We start from the raw sequence: 16,055 nt of genomic DNA, 5'->3' as shown, positions 1-16,055 counted from the left end.
CTTCAGCCCCTCAATATCCTCCTTGCCATGAGGGGCCCAGAGCTGGACACAGCACTGGAGGGGCCTCAGCAGTGGAAACTGGAAAACCAAGCAAAGCACCCTTCCAGCTCTTCACCTCCTAGACTATGTTCAGAAAGACCCCCAGCTCCTAAGGACACATGGGCAGAACACTTGGAATGCTCTGCCACAGGGATTTCCTTGCTGGGAGGAATCACTGCCACACTCCCACGTGTCAGGTTGGCTTTATTCTAGCATCACTTTTGCATTCCTACTCATGACAGGAGGTTTGGGAACTTGGGTACATGAGACAAATGAGATTTTCTTTCCAAAGAAAACAGGAATAAAAATAAAGATAAATCTACACCAGGCCCGACAGCAGCCCCTGGGGGACACAGCGACCTGGGGACAGCAAGGATGAGCCAAGGACAGAGCACAGGTATTGGCCTTTTGTCTGGAAAGCAGGAGGTGGGGAGAGGTGAATGCCCAAACCCAGCTGGGTGGTGACAGGGACAGTGCCCAGTGCCAGGGAAGGGACATTGGAGCGTTCCCAGCAGCTGCCCACGCACTCTCTCCTGTGGCCAATGGAATGATGGAAGCTTCCTCGGCCGCACCAGCTCTGCTCTGCTCACCCACACATTCTGGGTGTGCACGGACATGGATACAGCTGCCTGCACCATGCCCTGCGGATCCCACTCCCCCTGGAGGCCCACACCCCTCTCTGGCAGCCTCCCTTCCCAGGGCGTTCCTGGGGAGCAGCCCCCACTCTGGGGCCGGGCACACACACAGCCACGTGCACACAGGAGGCTCCGTGGATCACTGAACCCTGATGAAGTGGCAGGAAGAGCCTCCCCTTGACCCTTCTTCCCAAACAGCACATATTCAAAAACCAAAAATCCTACTGAGAGTCCTGGAAGCAATTTGGAGTGTGAAATCCTCAAGGCTGCTGACAGGAGAAACTGAGGTGGAGCCGGGTCACGGAGACCTCTGGAAGGAGAGGTGGCTATGGAGCTGGGAAGGAGGCAGGTGTTCCATGTGGTGGGCTGTGAGGGGTCCAGGCCGGATCTAGATCCCACAGGGAGAGTCCTGGCGCAGTGCCAGCCCCTGGGAGCAGCACCAGTTCCGAGGGAGAGCGGCTGGAGGCCGGCTCTCCGTGGCTGGGGCGGGAGCTGGCTCAGTCCAGCCCCAGGTCCGAGTCGGAGGACGAGCGCTCGTCGGCGATGTTGCGGATGGCGTTCTCCATGGGCGCCAGGTTGCCGCTCGGAGTGATGCCCATGGGCTGGATCACCTTCTCCCTGCAGCCAGGAGGAGAGATGAAAGGTAAGGGAGAGCTGCAGCTGAGCATGGGAACAAACCAGGAATAGAGCAGCAAGGTGGAGCTTGTGGAAATGGGCTGGAACACCCCTGGCACAACTAAAGATCCCTTCTGAGAAGTGGGGATGGTCCCAGCCCTAAAACTTCCAACATGGTGAAGCAATAGCCTGGAAGCACAATCCTATTCCCTGGAACAGGCTCCTTTCTAGAGTCCTGTTCTGTGTGGTTCAGGATTCCCAGAGGAAAACTAACACTTGTGTCCATGTCCCTTTCCCTCCAACATAGGATGGACTTAATTCCCTCCTATTCTTGAAAGCCTGAACTCAGCTGGGCTCCTGTGAGTCAGAGATAAGTGAAGAAAGCAGTCCAACAAGGAAAGAGGCTGGTGGCACTGGATGCCATCTGTCCCTGCTGTCTGTCCCCAAAATGCTTCTTCCCCCTGAGCTGCATTGCCAGGACAGAGGCTGCTGTCCTTCCCAAGCACCTGGACAAACCTAGTGAGCAGCAGATGCTTGGGAACAGCACAGGTACAGCAAGGAATTCCACAGTGTCCCACCATGCCAAAGCTGGAGGAGCTGGCAGTGCTTCTCTTGCACGTCATGGAGCCATGCTGAGGGAAGAGTTTCCCCACACATCCCCTGACTCTCCCTCTCCTAGATCCCTTCAGGCCTTGGGAATGCAGCCAAAGGAAGGTTTGTGACAGATGTATTCCCGACACACACCATGTCCCAGTACCTGGACAACTTGTCAAACATGTTGACCAATTTCATGGCTTCATGCTCCTTCTGCTCCTCTGTCATCCCTTCCATGGGGTTGGGCAGCTTCTCCTCCACACGTCCCGTCACAGGGTTGATGCTGCACAGAGAGCAGTGAGGCCAGGGCTCAGGAGGGGGACAGCAGGTGACAAAGGGCTGTTTAGAATCCTTCTGAGCCTCATGGGGCAGAGGAATGGCATAGGAGGACTGGCTGTCACTGCTGCTTGTGCCCTGAGCCCCAAGTGCCATCACAGTGCTACTAGGGATTCTGACCTACATCCTTACAAACACCTCCCTTTTCCCTAACATCCCCTCCTGCCAATGCCACAGTCCCACTGGAAATGAGGTATATGAGGGCAGGTGACATTTCCTCCCTCTCAAGGCAGGAGACAAAAGCTAATGGAGAAAATCTCAACAAACCCAACCTGCAGGGACACTGAATAGTGCGTGGGGAATTCATGGGTGACCACAGGCCTGGAACCCCCATCCTCAAGATACCACCCACTGCAGAGGAAAGGAGAAAGGGAAAAAAAAACAAAAAGAGGGAGGGAAAAAGAAAGAGAGGGAAGGGAAAAAGAGGAACTAAAAACTAGCTGGGTGTAGCAACACTGAGCTCTGGAGAGGGTTAGGGAAAATGGGCACTCCCACCCCTGCTGCACGTGGAAGAGCAGAACAGGGAGATGGCAGCAGGTGTGTGAAGAGGGATGAAGAGGCATCAGGATCAGGAGGAAGGTGTGGGAGAAGGGGGGCTCTAAAGGGAGAGTGGATCTCTTTACTTGGGCTTTGCCTCTTTGTACTCCTCCGTGTCCGTGTCTTCGTCCTCTGAGTACTCCCCCTCTTCCCGGCCGCCGGCCATGAGGCCCCGTGCCGCCAGCAGCCCCGCGGCGTTCCCGTAGCCCGTGTACTTCACAAATCGGGACACTGCCGGGAGAAGGGACAGAGACCACCCTGTGCTCCCCTCCTGCCTCCAGCCCCGTGTTCCTGCCAGCCCCAGCAGCACGGTTTTGCCATGTCTCCACACCGTGGAGACATGGAGGTGCTGACAGGGAGCAAGGCCCGTGTGTGGGAGTTGAACGAGGGCCAGGCTGTGTGCAGGGTGTGGGGGTGTCCTCCAGCACAGCCTGTCCCTCACCGCTGGCCTGACAGACACCACCTCCTTCCCACAGAGCTCCTGGAGCCCTCCCCTGGTCCCCACTCAGCAGGGCTGTCCCGAGGAAAGGCAGCAGCCCTGCAGAGGGTCCCCATCTCAGGCTCTCCCTGTGGAAGCCCCTCAGGACTCACCGCTCTCCTTGCAGAGCACGAAGAGGAACTCGGCGGCGCAGTGCTTGACGTCGGTGTCGATGTGCGTCATGAGCCTCACCAGCTTGTTCCGCAGGGAATTCCCCACCTCCGGCCGGTTCCGCACGTCCCGCAGCGGCGGCAGCACCTGCAGGGCCACAGCGAGGGTGACAGGGCACTGTGGGTACCAAAGCCACCCACAGCAGAGGTGTCTGGAGGGTGGCCACAAGCAGGGCTCTGCTCGCCTCCCCTCAGGGCAGCACTCCTGAACGTGGGGCTGAGCACAGCATACCCTGGCCTTCAGGAACTTCCTGGTCTGCCGGTGGACTCGGGCGCTCTCCGTCAGCAGGTTCAGCACAGGGGTCAAGCTCTCCTTCAGCTTGTGGCCCTGCAGGAACATCCCCAGAAGGAGCAACACGTCAGTCATGCTGAGCTCAGCCTGTCTGGCTCATGCTGGAGAACATGAGCACAGACCACCAGGGAGATGGATGGACATGGAGCTTCCCAGCCTCTGCCAGTTATTCAGTGCCTCCTTCCTCCCCACACCACTTGTTGTGTCACAGACAGTGCCAGAAATACTTTGGCAGGGCACCCAGGGCAGAAAGTGCAGTGGTAAAATCTGGAGGCCCTTTGGAACAACTCCAGAGGCTGAAAACTGTAGTCAGCTTAAAAACAACATGAACTCAGGTTTCCAAAACTGCCCACTGGATCACTGCTGAGTGAAACAGGGCTGATTTGTCAGTTAATTATCAGCTAATCATCCACTGTTCCACCGATCTCACTGCCTGCAGCCCCCAAAGCAATGGCAGTCACCTTTCCAGTTCAGGGATGTTGGTTTAGTCCCACCAACCACAGCTCTGCCAAAAGCTCCTACAAAGGGCTAACTTCAAACCAAACGTGCTGCTCCCACCAGGCTCTTCCAGGCTGAAGGAAAGCTGCCCTGGGCCTGTGGGAAGAAGCAGCCCCACCACTCACCCTGTCCAGGCGCCGCTCCAGGAAGTCCAGGAGGATGCTGACCGCATCCATGTTGACACCCATGTACTCCAGCGAGCCCGGCCGCACTTTGGGAGTCAGGAGCACATCCAGACACTTCAGGGGTAGGTTGCCCAGCAGGTTGACTGTGTGGCTGCACATGTGAAAGAGAAGTGAAGTGAACACACAGTGATTGAGCTTTGCTCACAGAAGTTCTTCAGCTCTGCAGAAATGAAGGCCCGTCACTAACTTGCAGGAGTGTGAGGACCCTTCGATCCAAGTTTTCCTGGAGCATCTCAAGCTCCTCACATCACTGAAAGGGGATAACTTAAGATGCTTTTTGGGCAGTTAACTATATGCTGAGAGTCCAAAGATACTTTAGTGACATCTGAGAACTCACAGATCGTGACACAGAGCCAAGCAGGACCAATCTGGGTAGTCCAAGGTGTGTCTCTGGAGTCTCCTGTGTCACTCCTAATCCTGATGTTCCACGCCATCACTGCTTGGGATCCCCCAACTATGAATTCTTGGTGACAAGGTGGCGTCACCTACTCCAAGCTGAAACCCCTGCACCAATAATGCTTGGCAACATGACACAGCCAATTTCTCAGCACGGCTTAAGACTAATTAAGGCCACCTCATGGACGTTTTAAAGCAGCACACTTCTTCTCTGGCCAGTTGCCCACTGAGGTGGATGTCACCACTGGGACAGCCTGACACAGAACAAGGAACAAGATCTCAGGGGTCAGGAGGCCAGGGCAGGAAAGGCTGTTTCTGAGTTCCAGCAGCGTCAGGGATCCCCAGGCTAAACCCAAAAGCTGCTGGTCAGCAGGGACCCTCCCAACAGCCCAGGGTGAGGCAGGATGTGCCTGGGGGAGCTGGCGAAGCTCCAGGTGAAGCCCTTCCCAACACAGACCTGTGGAACTCCTCGGTGCGGTCCTCGCCGTCGGCAGAGATCATGAGGCAGTGGCGCAGGAGGGCACCCAAGTGCCTGTACAAAGCAGCATCTTCCTGGCCCCAACACAGAGAAAGGAACACCTCGGTCAGCAAAGGGCATCCCACACATCCCAGAGCCTGCAGCCCATTCCCCCCTCCAGCTGCCTGATCATGGACGGCAGGGCTTTCCAGGGAAAGCAGACTCTCAGTTCTCTGTTTGGGAATGCTAAAAGCACAGGCAAAGTAAGGGATAATACTGCACTGGACAGAGGCAGTGCCCTAAGGACACCTGAGTCCCTCACCACCCTGAGGGTGCACAAGGACCAGTCTGGGACATCAGAAAACACAAGGGAGGAGAAAACCTGCAAAGTCAGAGCCCAGAGACACATAAATGCCATGGGCCCAAGGATCTTACCTCGTCCACCTCCCTCTTGCTGGAATCAAAGGTGATGTTGAAGAGCACTTTGAGGATCTCCATGGCTCGCTCCGTCTCCTGCCGAGGCAAAGGTGGGAGAAGTCCCTCCTCGGTGGCAACTTCGTAGGGGTCCAACCACTTGACCCCGAGGGTCAGCTCCAGGGTGTCTGTCATGAGGCTGATTCCCCGGAGCTCCTGGGCGAGCTGCTGCCGGATGTCCACCCGGAGGGCCGTCAGCAGGAACAGCAGGCGCAGGTCGAAGAACTTGATGTCGTGAGGAAGACTCCGCTCGTTGTAGAGCTTGATGCGCCGGGCCAGCCCCACCACCAGCCGCCCCTCTGCCGTCAGCTCCTGCGCCATGGCGCTGCTGAACACGATGTTGCACAGGCATTTCAGGGATTCCAGGATTACATCCAAGTCTGGGACCTCCCGGATCAGCTCCTCGGAGTAATCGATGCCGGCGTGCCTGGAGAGGGTCTTCAGGCCCTCCTTGGTGGTGAAAGGGTCGAGGCAGTGCTTGTCCCGGGACAGGATGCGGATGCTCTCCAGGCAGGTGACCTGGCAGGATGGCTGCAGCTCTCTCTCCAAGAACTTGATCAGCAGCTGGGCCATTTTCTGTGCAGTTGGGAACAAGCAATGCCCTTGGATACTGACACTTCCCAGGGCTCCCTACAGCCCTGGCATGCTCTGCCCTGGACAACAGCAGTGTCACCTGGGCCTGCTCAAGTGTGCACTTGGTGGTGCCCAGGAACTGCCTGGCTCTGGCATTGATCCTGACCAGTTTGGGCAAGAACAACCAGGAAAAAAATGTCTTGCAGAGGGTGTTGGGTGCAAAGGGAGAGCACAAACAGGTCAGTGTTGTAGCTCTGCCCTGGTGAGGATGGTTCAGGCTGACAGGGCGGACCTGCCCACTGCACAAGGGAGGGACACAGGACCCAAGGGAGGTGAGGAGAGCACCTGATGCCTTGGGAAAAGAGGTGAAGAGACCTCAGGAGATTCAAATAAGCAGCATCTCCTTAATTTCATTGCTGTCTGGAGACCTACTGGCCCAGATCTTCCATGGGTACAGACTGGCAGAGCCCCACTAACACAATTCACGGGAGCTGCAAAGCTCATGGGGAACGGTGAGACACAGAGAAGCCAGAGAGCACAGGTAAGGCCTCACAGACACAGCAGCTCAGGCTGAACCACGAGTGGCAACACTTCACATCACACCAGTAACCCACACACGCTGCTGGGGGAGCCCACCAGACCTCAAACACAACACAGCGCAGAGCACAGGTCTTTTTCTGTGATGTTACAAGAGTGAAAGAACCCAAAAAATGAGATTTGTAACCGGCTTAACAGCCCCATTGGTTACACTTTGAAATAATCAGAGAATCATTAAGGTTGGAATCATTAATCATAATCATCCAGGTTGGAAAAGACCTCCAGACCATCCAGTCCAACCTATGACCAATCAGCACCTTCACAACCAGACCAGAGCATGGAACAGTCATTCCTTGAATACCTCCAGAGATGGATGATGGCTACACCACCTCCCTGGGCAGCCTCTTCCAAAGCCTGACCACCCTCTTCATGAAGAAATTCCTCCTGATATCCCACCTGACTCTCCCCTGGTGAAATGAAACTACTGAGGGAAGGAATTAAGAAAAACTGAACTTCAGTCCTAAACGTGAGGCTCATGGTGTGCCCCATACTCACATCCTGGAGAAATGGTGAAGTACAGCTGCTCCTCTTCTCCTTCCTCACAGGGAGACAAAGTTTCAGATACAGTCCCAGCAACCAAAGCCTCAGGCTGGCTCAAGGGGAAAGGGATCTCAGGGTGTGTGCCTGAACTTGAACCATCTGAACACCCAAGGAACTAGTGGTGATGTTCATCTCATTGTTCTTGGCAGACACCCCAAAAGTGGGACACTGTGCCTGAAGCTACATCCTGTGACTGTCCCAGCTCAAACAGCACGTCAGTGCAAGGCAAAGAGCTCAGATCTCATCAGATCTAGTCAGGCTGTGCCTGGAATGTTCCATGTGGCAGCAGCTGGCCCTGGCACAGCCAAAGGAGGTCTTGCTCTCCACCCATGTCGCCTGGCCTGCACTTGCTGTGCTAACACAGGCATTGGCACCATCCACCGGTGAACTGACCACAGAACTGAGCCAGCTGGAAAATAATCCAGGGAAAACAGTGATTTTTATGGGAGAACAGCCAGGCTGAGGCCTGCCCTGTCACAAAGCGCTGCAGGAGCAGGAATGAGCAGGCAGAGTGTCCTTCCCTCCAAGTGCCAGATTACACCAGCTCAAAGGATTTGCTAATACACAGCTCCTGGCAAATCCCACTGCTGGCTCCCAGTGGAGCCCCTCACCCTGCCCCCAGAGCCAGCACTGCTGTGATCCCTGTCCAGAGGCACCAGAGATCACATCCATGGCTGGAACTGTATGGATCATGGAACCATTGCTAGCGTCGGATGGATGCTGACCTTTATCCAAAACTACCAACTGATGGAGAAAAACAGAGCCAGACACTTCAAGCACACCATTCCCTAACCAAGCTAATGGAAAACTCTCATTTCTTCTCCTGTGGGAGCTGCTTGCCAAGCCCAGCTGGACACGAGTACAGAGCAGCAGATTTACACACTGACCAGAGGAGGAAAGCAAGCAGCGTGTGCCTACCTTCCTCTCTTCCCGCTCCTCATCCTCGAAGATGAAGCACTGAGATTTCTGTGGGAAAAACAAAATCAACCAGAAAGAGGAACAGGTTAAAACTCCATGAGACCAGAGCAGAGCACTTCAGCTGGAAAGCAGTGGGTCCAAAACATGCTGCAACAGCAAACACACCATCTCCTGACAGTCCCCCCCACATCATGGGCATCACCTCTGGATCCACAGCACCAGTGGAATGCCGCAGGCCAGCTGACAGATGGATTTAATTTAAATACTGCAGCAGCACAGTGGGTATTCATCCCAATCCCAATATCCTATAAGAACTGGTAACTCCCCTGCTCAGTGATACCACTGAGCTGTGCCTACACGTCTCCCCTTGGTATTTACTATTCCTGTTCCTGACCCAAAGAAGTCCTGTCTCCTTGGCACATGGGAATGGATCCTCGTGGTTATCCAGGTTGTTCTTTAAACACAAGGGACTTGATCTCCACACTCCATCCTGTCCCCATGCTAACAAACACTCCTGATTTCCATTCATTGTGTTTCTCTTACTATTTTGTTTGTTTTTCACTGCCAGTCTCCTTCCTGACCAAACCTGCTCCCATGGAACTGGAGATCACAGGTGCCTGGGGAGAAGCAGCACCTCCCAGTCATTGAGGCAATCCTTGTTCATACTAAGAGAGCATTTGATCCCAGCTTGGAGAACAAAACCGTTTAAAATCTATAAAACACTGATTATGTGTGTGCAGTCACCAAGAGCCCAGGGATGCAACTGGTTCTGTCCAATCTGGAAGCAGCAAAGGACACAGAGTCTGGAGCAGCCCCAGGTGTGGGGGCAGGACAGGTGTACTCCAGCCAGGCTGTGTGTGAGCTCCATGAGCTGATCCATCCACACTACCAGGAGCTGATGGCTCAGTCCTGGCACCACTGTGTTCCACAAGCAGGCTGCTTGTTCTTCCCTCAGCACACCCTCTTCTCAGGCTGTAATCCCATTTGGGGATATTTTGGCCACACCTGGGGTTTTGCTTTAGCTGTAGTATATTCCCAGCAAGCAAAAACTGCGTGCACAACAGTAAATTAAAACAAATCCGCAGGAAAAGGATACTGAACCATCAGCCTTGCAGCAGAAGCAATGCCAGGCCGTGCCAGGTTTATCTGCAGTTTCATAATCCTCTTTGACTGCTCCATTTCCTCCAGACGGGCCAGCAAACCCTGTGGTTGCAGCTCCCTAGGCTTGATACCCCAGGAAGGACCCAGCTGGGGGAATCCAATAGGAAATATCATGGTTTGGGGGCACACAGACACTGTTTGCACCCCGAGGATGCTGGTGCTGCAGCTGCTGCTGGTGCTGTTAATCCTTAACAGACACCCGCTCCTTCTTGGCCACTATCTCCCCATTCCAAATCCGACTGTTAGGAATAGTTCCACTCTCTCTCTCTCTCTCTCTCTCCCTCTTTCTCTCTCTCTCACACACACTCTTGCAAAATATTCCTCAGGTTTTCCCTGTTGGCTTCCACCTACTCCAGCCTGGTGCAGAGTGAGTCAGAGTGATCCACAGGGCCAGCCCCTCTCAGGGGAAACCTCCGAAGGAAATTTCCCTGACAACCAGAGGCTGCTTCAAACAGGATTTCACAGAGCCACAGAATATCCTGAGCTGGAAGGAACCCACATGATCCATTCAGCCCAGCTCCTGGCCCTGTGCAGACACCATGACAATCCCACCCTATGCCTGAGAGCGTTGTCCAAACTCTCCCGGAGCTCTGGCAGCTTTGGGGCTGTGCCCACTCCCTGGGGAGCCTGCTCAGTGCCCAACCACCCTCTGGGGGAAGAACCTTTTCCTAATATCCAACCTAAACCTCTCCAGCTGTTCCCTTGGGTCCTGTCACTGGTCAGAGAGCAGAGATTGGAGCTGCCCCTCAGGAGGAAGCTGTAAACGGCTGAGGTCTCCGCTCAGTCTCCTTTCTCCAAGCAGAGATTTAACACCACAGATAATATTTTCCTACTTTAAGGCTAGAAATGCTCCCATCTCTGCTTCCAGATCATTGGGGTTTGATATTCTACATTCATTATTTACTGCTTTCAGAGCCGTGCCCATTCGAGATCCCAGCAGTCACCTCCAAACATCTTTTGACTTGCAAATCCCAACATCCTTTCACCTGCAGCTCCTCCCTGGACTCTCTCAGCACCTCCAAAACTGCCTTAACATAAAAGCTTCTCCTACTCAGCCCTCACCCTGACTCTTATTTCCCAGCCAGGCCTTACTTGTGATCTAGATAATAATTTTTAGGAGTTCCTGAGCTGAGGGAAGCACTGATGCTCACTCACCTCTTGGTTGTAGACCTGGAGCACCTTGAGAACCGTGTCCTGCTCCCCGCTTTCCAGCGTGGATACCACAGCCTGGAGCTCCATTATCCCAACAGCTCAGCTACAGCACAGCCCGAAGGAAGGGGAGCAAGGGGATTTCCAGGGTGATGGAAAAGCAGCTCGGCACACAGACCTCTGAGAGGGAAGAGAGAAAGGGGTGGAAAGAGCAAGGAGGGAAAAACGCAACACAAATAAATCCCAAGTGATATTGCTCACGCTGCTGCATCCATAAAAGTGGAGCAGATGGATAACCCGAGCAAAGCCAGCAGCCAGCTTCCTCTCTCTCCCGCTAATCCTCTTCTTCCTCGCTTTGCTTTTCAATGTTTAATATATGCCCTCCCAGGAAAGCACTCAGGGAAAACCTTCCCCCCACCAGCTGGGGATTAACGTGGAGCAGATAACAGCAGCTCCCTGAAATAGCTCCCTGCCTCCTCCTCCTCCGCCCCGCCTGCCCTGATTTCTGCTGCCGCACAGGGGGGAAAATAACAAATAAAGGCAGAAACATTCCCGTGGAGTGACAAGGGATGGAGCGGCGAGGCAGCCAGGCGGGAGAGCATCCTCCGGCCGCAGGCGGAGCTACCTTGGCAGGTGGTGGGAAGCAGAGCGGGGAGGGTTCGGTGCCGGCTGGATGATGGCCGATCCCTGCAGGCGCAGCCAAAAGGCGCGTCCGGAGCCGGCCGCCCCCGGGAGAGGATGTCCCTGCCGGCAGTGCCAGCCAGCAGATGCGCAGCTCCGCGGGATTATTTTGGATACGGCTCACGGAGCCACGCGAGCCCACGGTGCTGGGACGTGACTCGCTCTGGGGGGAAATCCGGCAGATTTGGGCTCGGACATGTGCTCGGCTTCCGTGTTGCCATGAGGATGAGGCTGAGCTGGTCACACCAACCTCAACAAACCGGGATCCCACCCAGGGCCCGCGGGGTTTGGGAATCACACGGGCTGTCCCCTCCTGCCCACGCAGCCCCAGAGGGGCTTTTCGGGGGCAACAAAAGAGGCAGATCCTGCGTTTTGGAAGGCAGAAAGCCGCGGAGACAGAGGCTGGGCCGGCCCGGGTCAGGGACACAGCATCCCCATGTGCAGGGGCTGGGATGGAGGGGATCCACCTCTGCTTTTGGGGGATGGCATGACCCAATGGATCATTGGGCATATCCCCATTTCCATACTCCTACTGCTTCCTCACACTGCCACCTCCTTCCCCCACCATCTGGGTAAATTCCAAACCCCCTTTTTTGTCCCCATAACCCTGTTTATGTCCCTAAACCCCTACTTTCCCCCCCAAACCTCTATTTTTGTCCCAACCCCTATGTTTTCCTCCAAACCTCTATTTTTGTCCCAAGCCCCTATTTTTCCCCCAAACCTCTATTCTCCCCCACCCCAAACCCCTAACTATTTCCCCAAAAATCTTTTTTTTTCCCCCAGACCCTATTCTCGTCCCCAGAGCCCTATATCTGTCCCCAGTCCCCCGGGTTTTGTCCCCAAGCCGCTGTTTGGTCCCCCAGCCCCCTGCGCCGCCCCTGTGCCCGGCGGGGCGCTGCCCGTACCTGCGGCCCGGGATCCCTCGGGGGGAGTTCCAGCCCTTCCGCCCCGGCCCGGGCGAGCGGCCCGAGGGTCCCGGTGCCGGGGGGAAGGAGGAGGAGGAGGAGGAGGAGGAGAAGGAGGAAGAGCGGGCGGACATTTCGTGGCGGCTCCGCCCGGCGGGGCGGGACGGGCCGGGGCAGCCATGGCGGAGCGGGGCCGAGGTGAGGGGACAAGGGACAGCGACAGGGACAGGTTTGGGGGGCAGAAGGGGCTGGAGCGGGTCAGAGCGAGGAAGAACTCCCGATCCCACTGAACCCCACGGGGTCTCTTGCAGCCCCGCGATTTCTCCCCTACAGCCCCCCCCCGCAAGCCCAAATTGCCCACCTGGGCCCCTTTTGGGGTCCTGGGCTGCCCCCCCAGCCCCTAATTGCCCCCCCTAACCCTTAATTGTCCCCTTGAGCCCCTAAACGCCCCCCATAAACCCCAAGTACCCCTCTGAGCCCCCAGCTGCCCCCCTAGCCCCTAATTGCCCCGGAACTCCTAACCCCCCGGACCCCCGCTGCCCCACAATGGGGGGCAATGCCGGGAGACCCCAACGCGGCCGAGGGGCAAAGGGCCCCGGATTTGCCGGGTTTCACCCAAATCTCACCCCTGGGTGTCACTGGCCATGGAACCCCTGCTGCCAGCTGCTGCTGAGCAGTTCAGGGTGAGAGGCTGGGTTCTCGCCCTGGCCTGTTTGGGGGAAGTCTGCGGCGTTTTGGTCACATTTTGGGAGGGTTCCACGGCGCAAACCATGCGAGGAGGGGCTGTGACGGGAACGGAGCTGTGCTGTGGCAGGGCAGGGACGATGTGTGCTCCTCGCTCTTCTCCCCAGGGCAGAGTCCGAGCGCCATGGAGGACCTGCTGGATGTGGAGAACAAGCGGATGGCCGACAGCCTGGCCAGCAAGGTCACCAGGCTGAAGTCGGTGAGTGCCGAGGTCACAGCAGGTGCTGAGGTGAAGGACAGGCTCTGATTACCTGGGAGTCCTGCAGGGGATCTCAGAACCATGGAAAGGTTTGGATGGGAAAGGACCTTAAGGCTCATCCAGTCCCACCCCTTCCCATGGGCAGGGACACTTTCCATTACACCAGGTTGCTCCAAGCCCTATCCAACCTGAACACAGGGGTGTTGCTAAGCTCACTTCCTCAGGGAAAAATTAATGAAAAAAAGGCAGGTGGATTAATTTTGGAAAATACCTGTGTCTCTGTGTAGCTGTTCTTAAAGCTGGTTTGCTCCTATTAACAACAAACACTTTGATTTAGAGCTTTAAGCTCTAAATTATTATTAAAAGTTTAGTACAAACCATGAAAGAAGTCGATGCCTCACTGTGTAAAAGGGCAGGTTGAATTCCTGCCATTGTGTCCCAGGGTTTAAACTCCCCTCTCTAGCTGGCAGATTTAGACAGCCAGGCTTTATTTTCAGAGCTGGAAAACTTCACCTGCCTGACAGGGAAATGCCATTTTCCTTGTTCCTGCACCAGACAAGCCCCTGTGTGTCTGTTGGAGCTGGGAAAGCAGCAGCTTGTTTAAATAATTTGCATTTCAGATTTTAGAGGTTCTCTTTTAAAAGCTCATTAATGCCCATTTCCTGCCTTGCCCTGCAGCTGGCTCTGGATATTGACAAGGATGCTGAGGAACAGAACCGCTACCTGGATGGCATGGTAAGGACCTGGGAGACAGGACACGGGGCTTTCTGTGCAAATCAGGGAATTGGGATGAGAGGTGGGACGGCAAAAGCCCTGAAGGGAGAAGCCCTAAATCAGCACCGGGATTGTCGGGGTGTCCTGTGCAGGGCTTGGAGCTGGACTGGCTCATCCTTGTGAGTCCCTCCAAGGAAACCCAGGAAGTTCCGTGGTGCTGCAACGCCTCCAAGGTGTGTTTTCCCGGCAGGACACGGATTTCCTGAGCGTGACGGGGCTGCTGACGGGCAGCGTGAAGCGCTTCTCCGGCATGGCGCGCTCCGGCCGCGACAACCGCCGGCTGCTCCTCGCCGTGTCCGTGGCGCTCGTCCTCATCTTCTTCATCCTCTACTACCTGGTGTCCCGGGCGGGGACCTGAGCCCGGCCTGGGAGGTGTCACAGGCCAGACCCCACCGTGCACAGACCTGCCTGTTTTCCAGAGGAGCCTCCAGCCACACCTCCACCTTCCCGGTGACTTTTCCTCCTTCCAGCTCCTCGTCGTCGCCCTGTCTGCGCCCAGACAGCTCTTCCGAAAGAAGGCTGGCTCCGAAGGGATCTTCATGGGATTTTGGGGTCATGGCTGTGACCTCCTGCCTTGTCCACATCCCTGTTTCTAAGGGCCGCTTCCACATCGCCTCCCTCAGTGAAAACCAGGAACTGACAAATCCGGGGACTTGTGGATACAGCGAGCTGTAGGATTGACTTGCATTCCGTGTGGCCACTCTCCGTGTCCCTGGGCTGAAAGGAAACCTGTGCTCTGCTGCTTTCGGGTGGAATTAGCAATGGATCTGGGCCTGGATGCTCTCAGGTTGTGGCAGGGAAGAGATGCAGGGGAGCAGGACTTGCATTAAATCCTGGCTTGGTTTTCTTTATCGTCCTTGTGGGCAAACCAGGCTGAACCCTGTGGGAAGGGAGGGCCACAGTCCACAACCACATGGATTTGCACTTGGGTGGAACCTTCTAGAGCCTTCCCACACACGTGCAAATTTAGTTACTAAATCAGGGTAAAGAAATGCGGTGGCAGAAGGTCCAGTTAATTGTGGTTACTGTGGCACCCTGCTTTCAGAGCACTTTGGGGAGATGTAGTGCCAATAAAGCAGAGGTGGAATTCCCCTCTCGGTGCCCTCAGGAGTGGGGGGAATCAAGGAGGGATTTTCTGGTTTGTTTATGCATTTATGAGGCACAAAAGGAGCCCCTGCCTTGCCTTGAGGGGGGTGTGTTTGCTTATTTGCTTCTCTCTTCCTGTAACAGCCAGGGCTCAGCCGTTCCTCCTCCTCTGAGTCAGACTCTGCAGCAAACCCTCTTCATGGATGGATGGCTGGGTGTTCCTTTGCTTTCCCCCTGTTCCCACTGGGAATTCCTTTGCCCTTGGGCTGACTCGGGTCCGCAGCTATGAAGGGAATGTTGTCCCACATACCAAACTGCTCACAAAACACACCCTGGCTGGATTGGGTGTGCTCTTTTCCATGTTTGGGAAGAAACATGCAGGAAAGGCAAGGAGAAAGGAGGCAGCAGGACGTTCCTCTGGCTCTTTCTGATTTCCTGGTGCAACGTGGCAGTTCTGGGCTCTTTCCTTTGGGAAGAATCGATGGCCTGTGATTCCTGGAGCAGGTGACTCCCGACGAAAGGCCCCTGCAGCAGCCTGGCCCTCACCCTGGCAGGGTTTCTTTTGCCTTTTCTGCTGTAAATAAAGCTGATTTTAGACCTTTTAGCCCAGATGTTTGTTCTTTGTGCGAGGTGCAAGGTCGATGACCTGGTTGTACCTGCAGTCTCACAGCCCAATTCCAGCATCATCCAGAGCCACCCCGGGGCTGGAGCGGGACCCTCGGGTGGGGTGGGGGACCCCACCTGGTGTCACGGGGAGATGAGCATGGGGATGCACCGGGGACTCACGGGGTCACTGGGGAGGCCTGCGGACAGGTGGACAGTGGTGAAAAGCGACGGTGAGAGACACGGGCCCAGGATTGGGGGTGCCAGCGGCCGCTCACCCCTCGAGGGTCGGTGTCTCCACCCATGTCTGTGTCCTCACGGCAGTCCTTATCCCCATGGCGCAGCAGGACACGGGCCGTGCCGGCTCCGTCCCCGCGGCAGCCGCCCCAGGCCCCGGTAACTGGGCCCCGCCATGTCCG

At 55.8% G+C, this 16,055-nt stretch overlaps 2 protein-coding genes across 4 annotated transcripts; one reads left to right on the top strand and one right to left on the bottom strand.

The window, feature by feature from the left end:
* Positions 1-226: 226 nt before the first annotated feature.
* On the bottom strand, positions 227-12,369 carry RIC8A (RIC8 guanine nucleotide exchange factor A). 2 transcript variants are annotated; one of them, XM_041465124.1, is made up of 12 exons: positions 12,231-12,310; positions 11,270-11,488; positions 10,651-10,824; positions 8,335-8,382; positions 5,668-6,282; positions 5,233-5,327; positions 4,320-4,470; positions 3,637-3,732; positions 3,348-3,492; positions 2,843-2,987; positions 2,047-2,166; positions 227-1,292 (listed from the first exon to the last, which is right to left on the bottom strand). In XM_041465124.1, exons 3-12 carry the CDS (start codon positions 10,732-10,734, stop codon positions 1,172-1,174), a joined length of 1,620 nt encoding a protein of 539 aa, XP_041321058.1. In that variant the 5' UTR covers positions 10,735-10,824; positions 11,270-11,488; positions 12,231-12,310; the 3' UTR covers positions 227-1,171. The 2 variants fall into 2 exon arrangements, with proteins under 2 accessions (XP_041321058.1, XP_041321057.1); XM_041465123.1 differs by lacking the exon at positions 11,270-11,488 and having other exon boundaries at positions 12,231-12,369.
* BET1L (Bet1 golgi vesicular membrane trafficking protein like) lies at positions 12,362-15,637 on the top strand. Of its 2 annotated transcripts, none has more exons than XM_041465125.1 (4): positions 12,362-12,428; positions 13,082-13,173; positions 13,852-13,908; positions 14,138-15,637. In XM_041465125.1, the coding sequence occupies exons 1-4, from the start codon at positions 12,410-12,412 to the stop codon at positions 14,303-14,305; spliced, it is 336 nt and encodes a 111-aa protein (XP_041321059.1). In that variant the 5' UTR covers positions 12,362-12,409; the 3' UTR covers positions 14,306-15,637. The 2 variants fall into 2 exon arrangements, with proteins under 2 accessions (XP_041321059.1, XP_041321061.1); XM_041465127.1 differs by lacking the exon at positions 12,362-12,428 and adding an exon at positions 12,436-12,459 and having other exon boundaries at positions 14,138-14,453.
* The last annotated feature ends 418 nt before the right edge of the window (positions 15,638-16,055 follow it).

Source organism: Pyrgilauda ruficollis, unplaced genomic scaffold (assembly GCF_017590135.1).
Source record: "Pyrgilauda ruficollis isolate IOZ18807 unplaced genomic scaffold, ASM1759013v1 scaffold187, whole genome shotgun sequence".
NCBI lineage: Eukaryota > Metazoa > Chordata > Aves > Passeriformes > Passeridae > Pyrgilauda > Pyrgilauda ruficollis.
This window is presented reverse-complemented; position numbering and strand designations above follow the sequence as displayed.

Excerpts from the sequence above, each read along its gene's own strand:
- BET1L (XM_041465125.1), top strand. Across the intron at positions 13,174-13,851 it reads AGGTCACCAGGCTGAAGTCG|CTGGCTCTGGATATTGACAA; the intron begins GTGAGTGCCGAG and ends CTTGCCCTGCAG. Across the intron at positions 13,909-14,137 it reads ACCGCTACCTGGATGGCATG|GACACGGATTTCCTGAGCGT; the intron begins GTAAGGACCTGG and ends TTTTCCCGGCAG.
- RIC8A (XM_041465123.1), bottom strand. The coding sequence starts at position 10,734 with ATGGAGCTCCAGGCTGTGGTATCCACGCTGGAAAGCGGGGAGCAGGAC. Across the intron at positions 6,283-8,334 it reads AGGAGCGGGAAGAGAGGAAG|AAAATGGCCCAGCTGCTGAT; the intron begins GTAGGCACACGC and ends CCAACTGCACAG. Across the intron at positions 2,988-3,347 it reads CGTGCTCTGCAAGGAGAGCG|TGTCCCGATTTGTGAAGTAC; the intron begins GTGAGTCCTGAG and ends TTCTCCCGGCAG.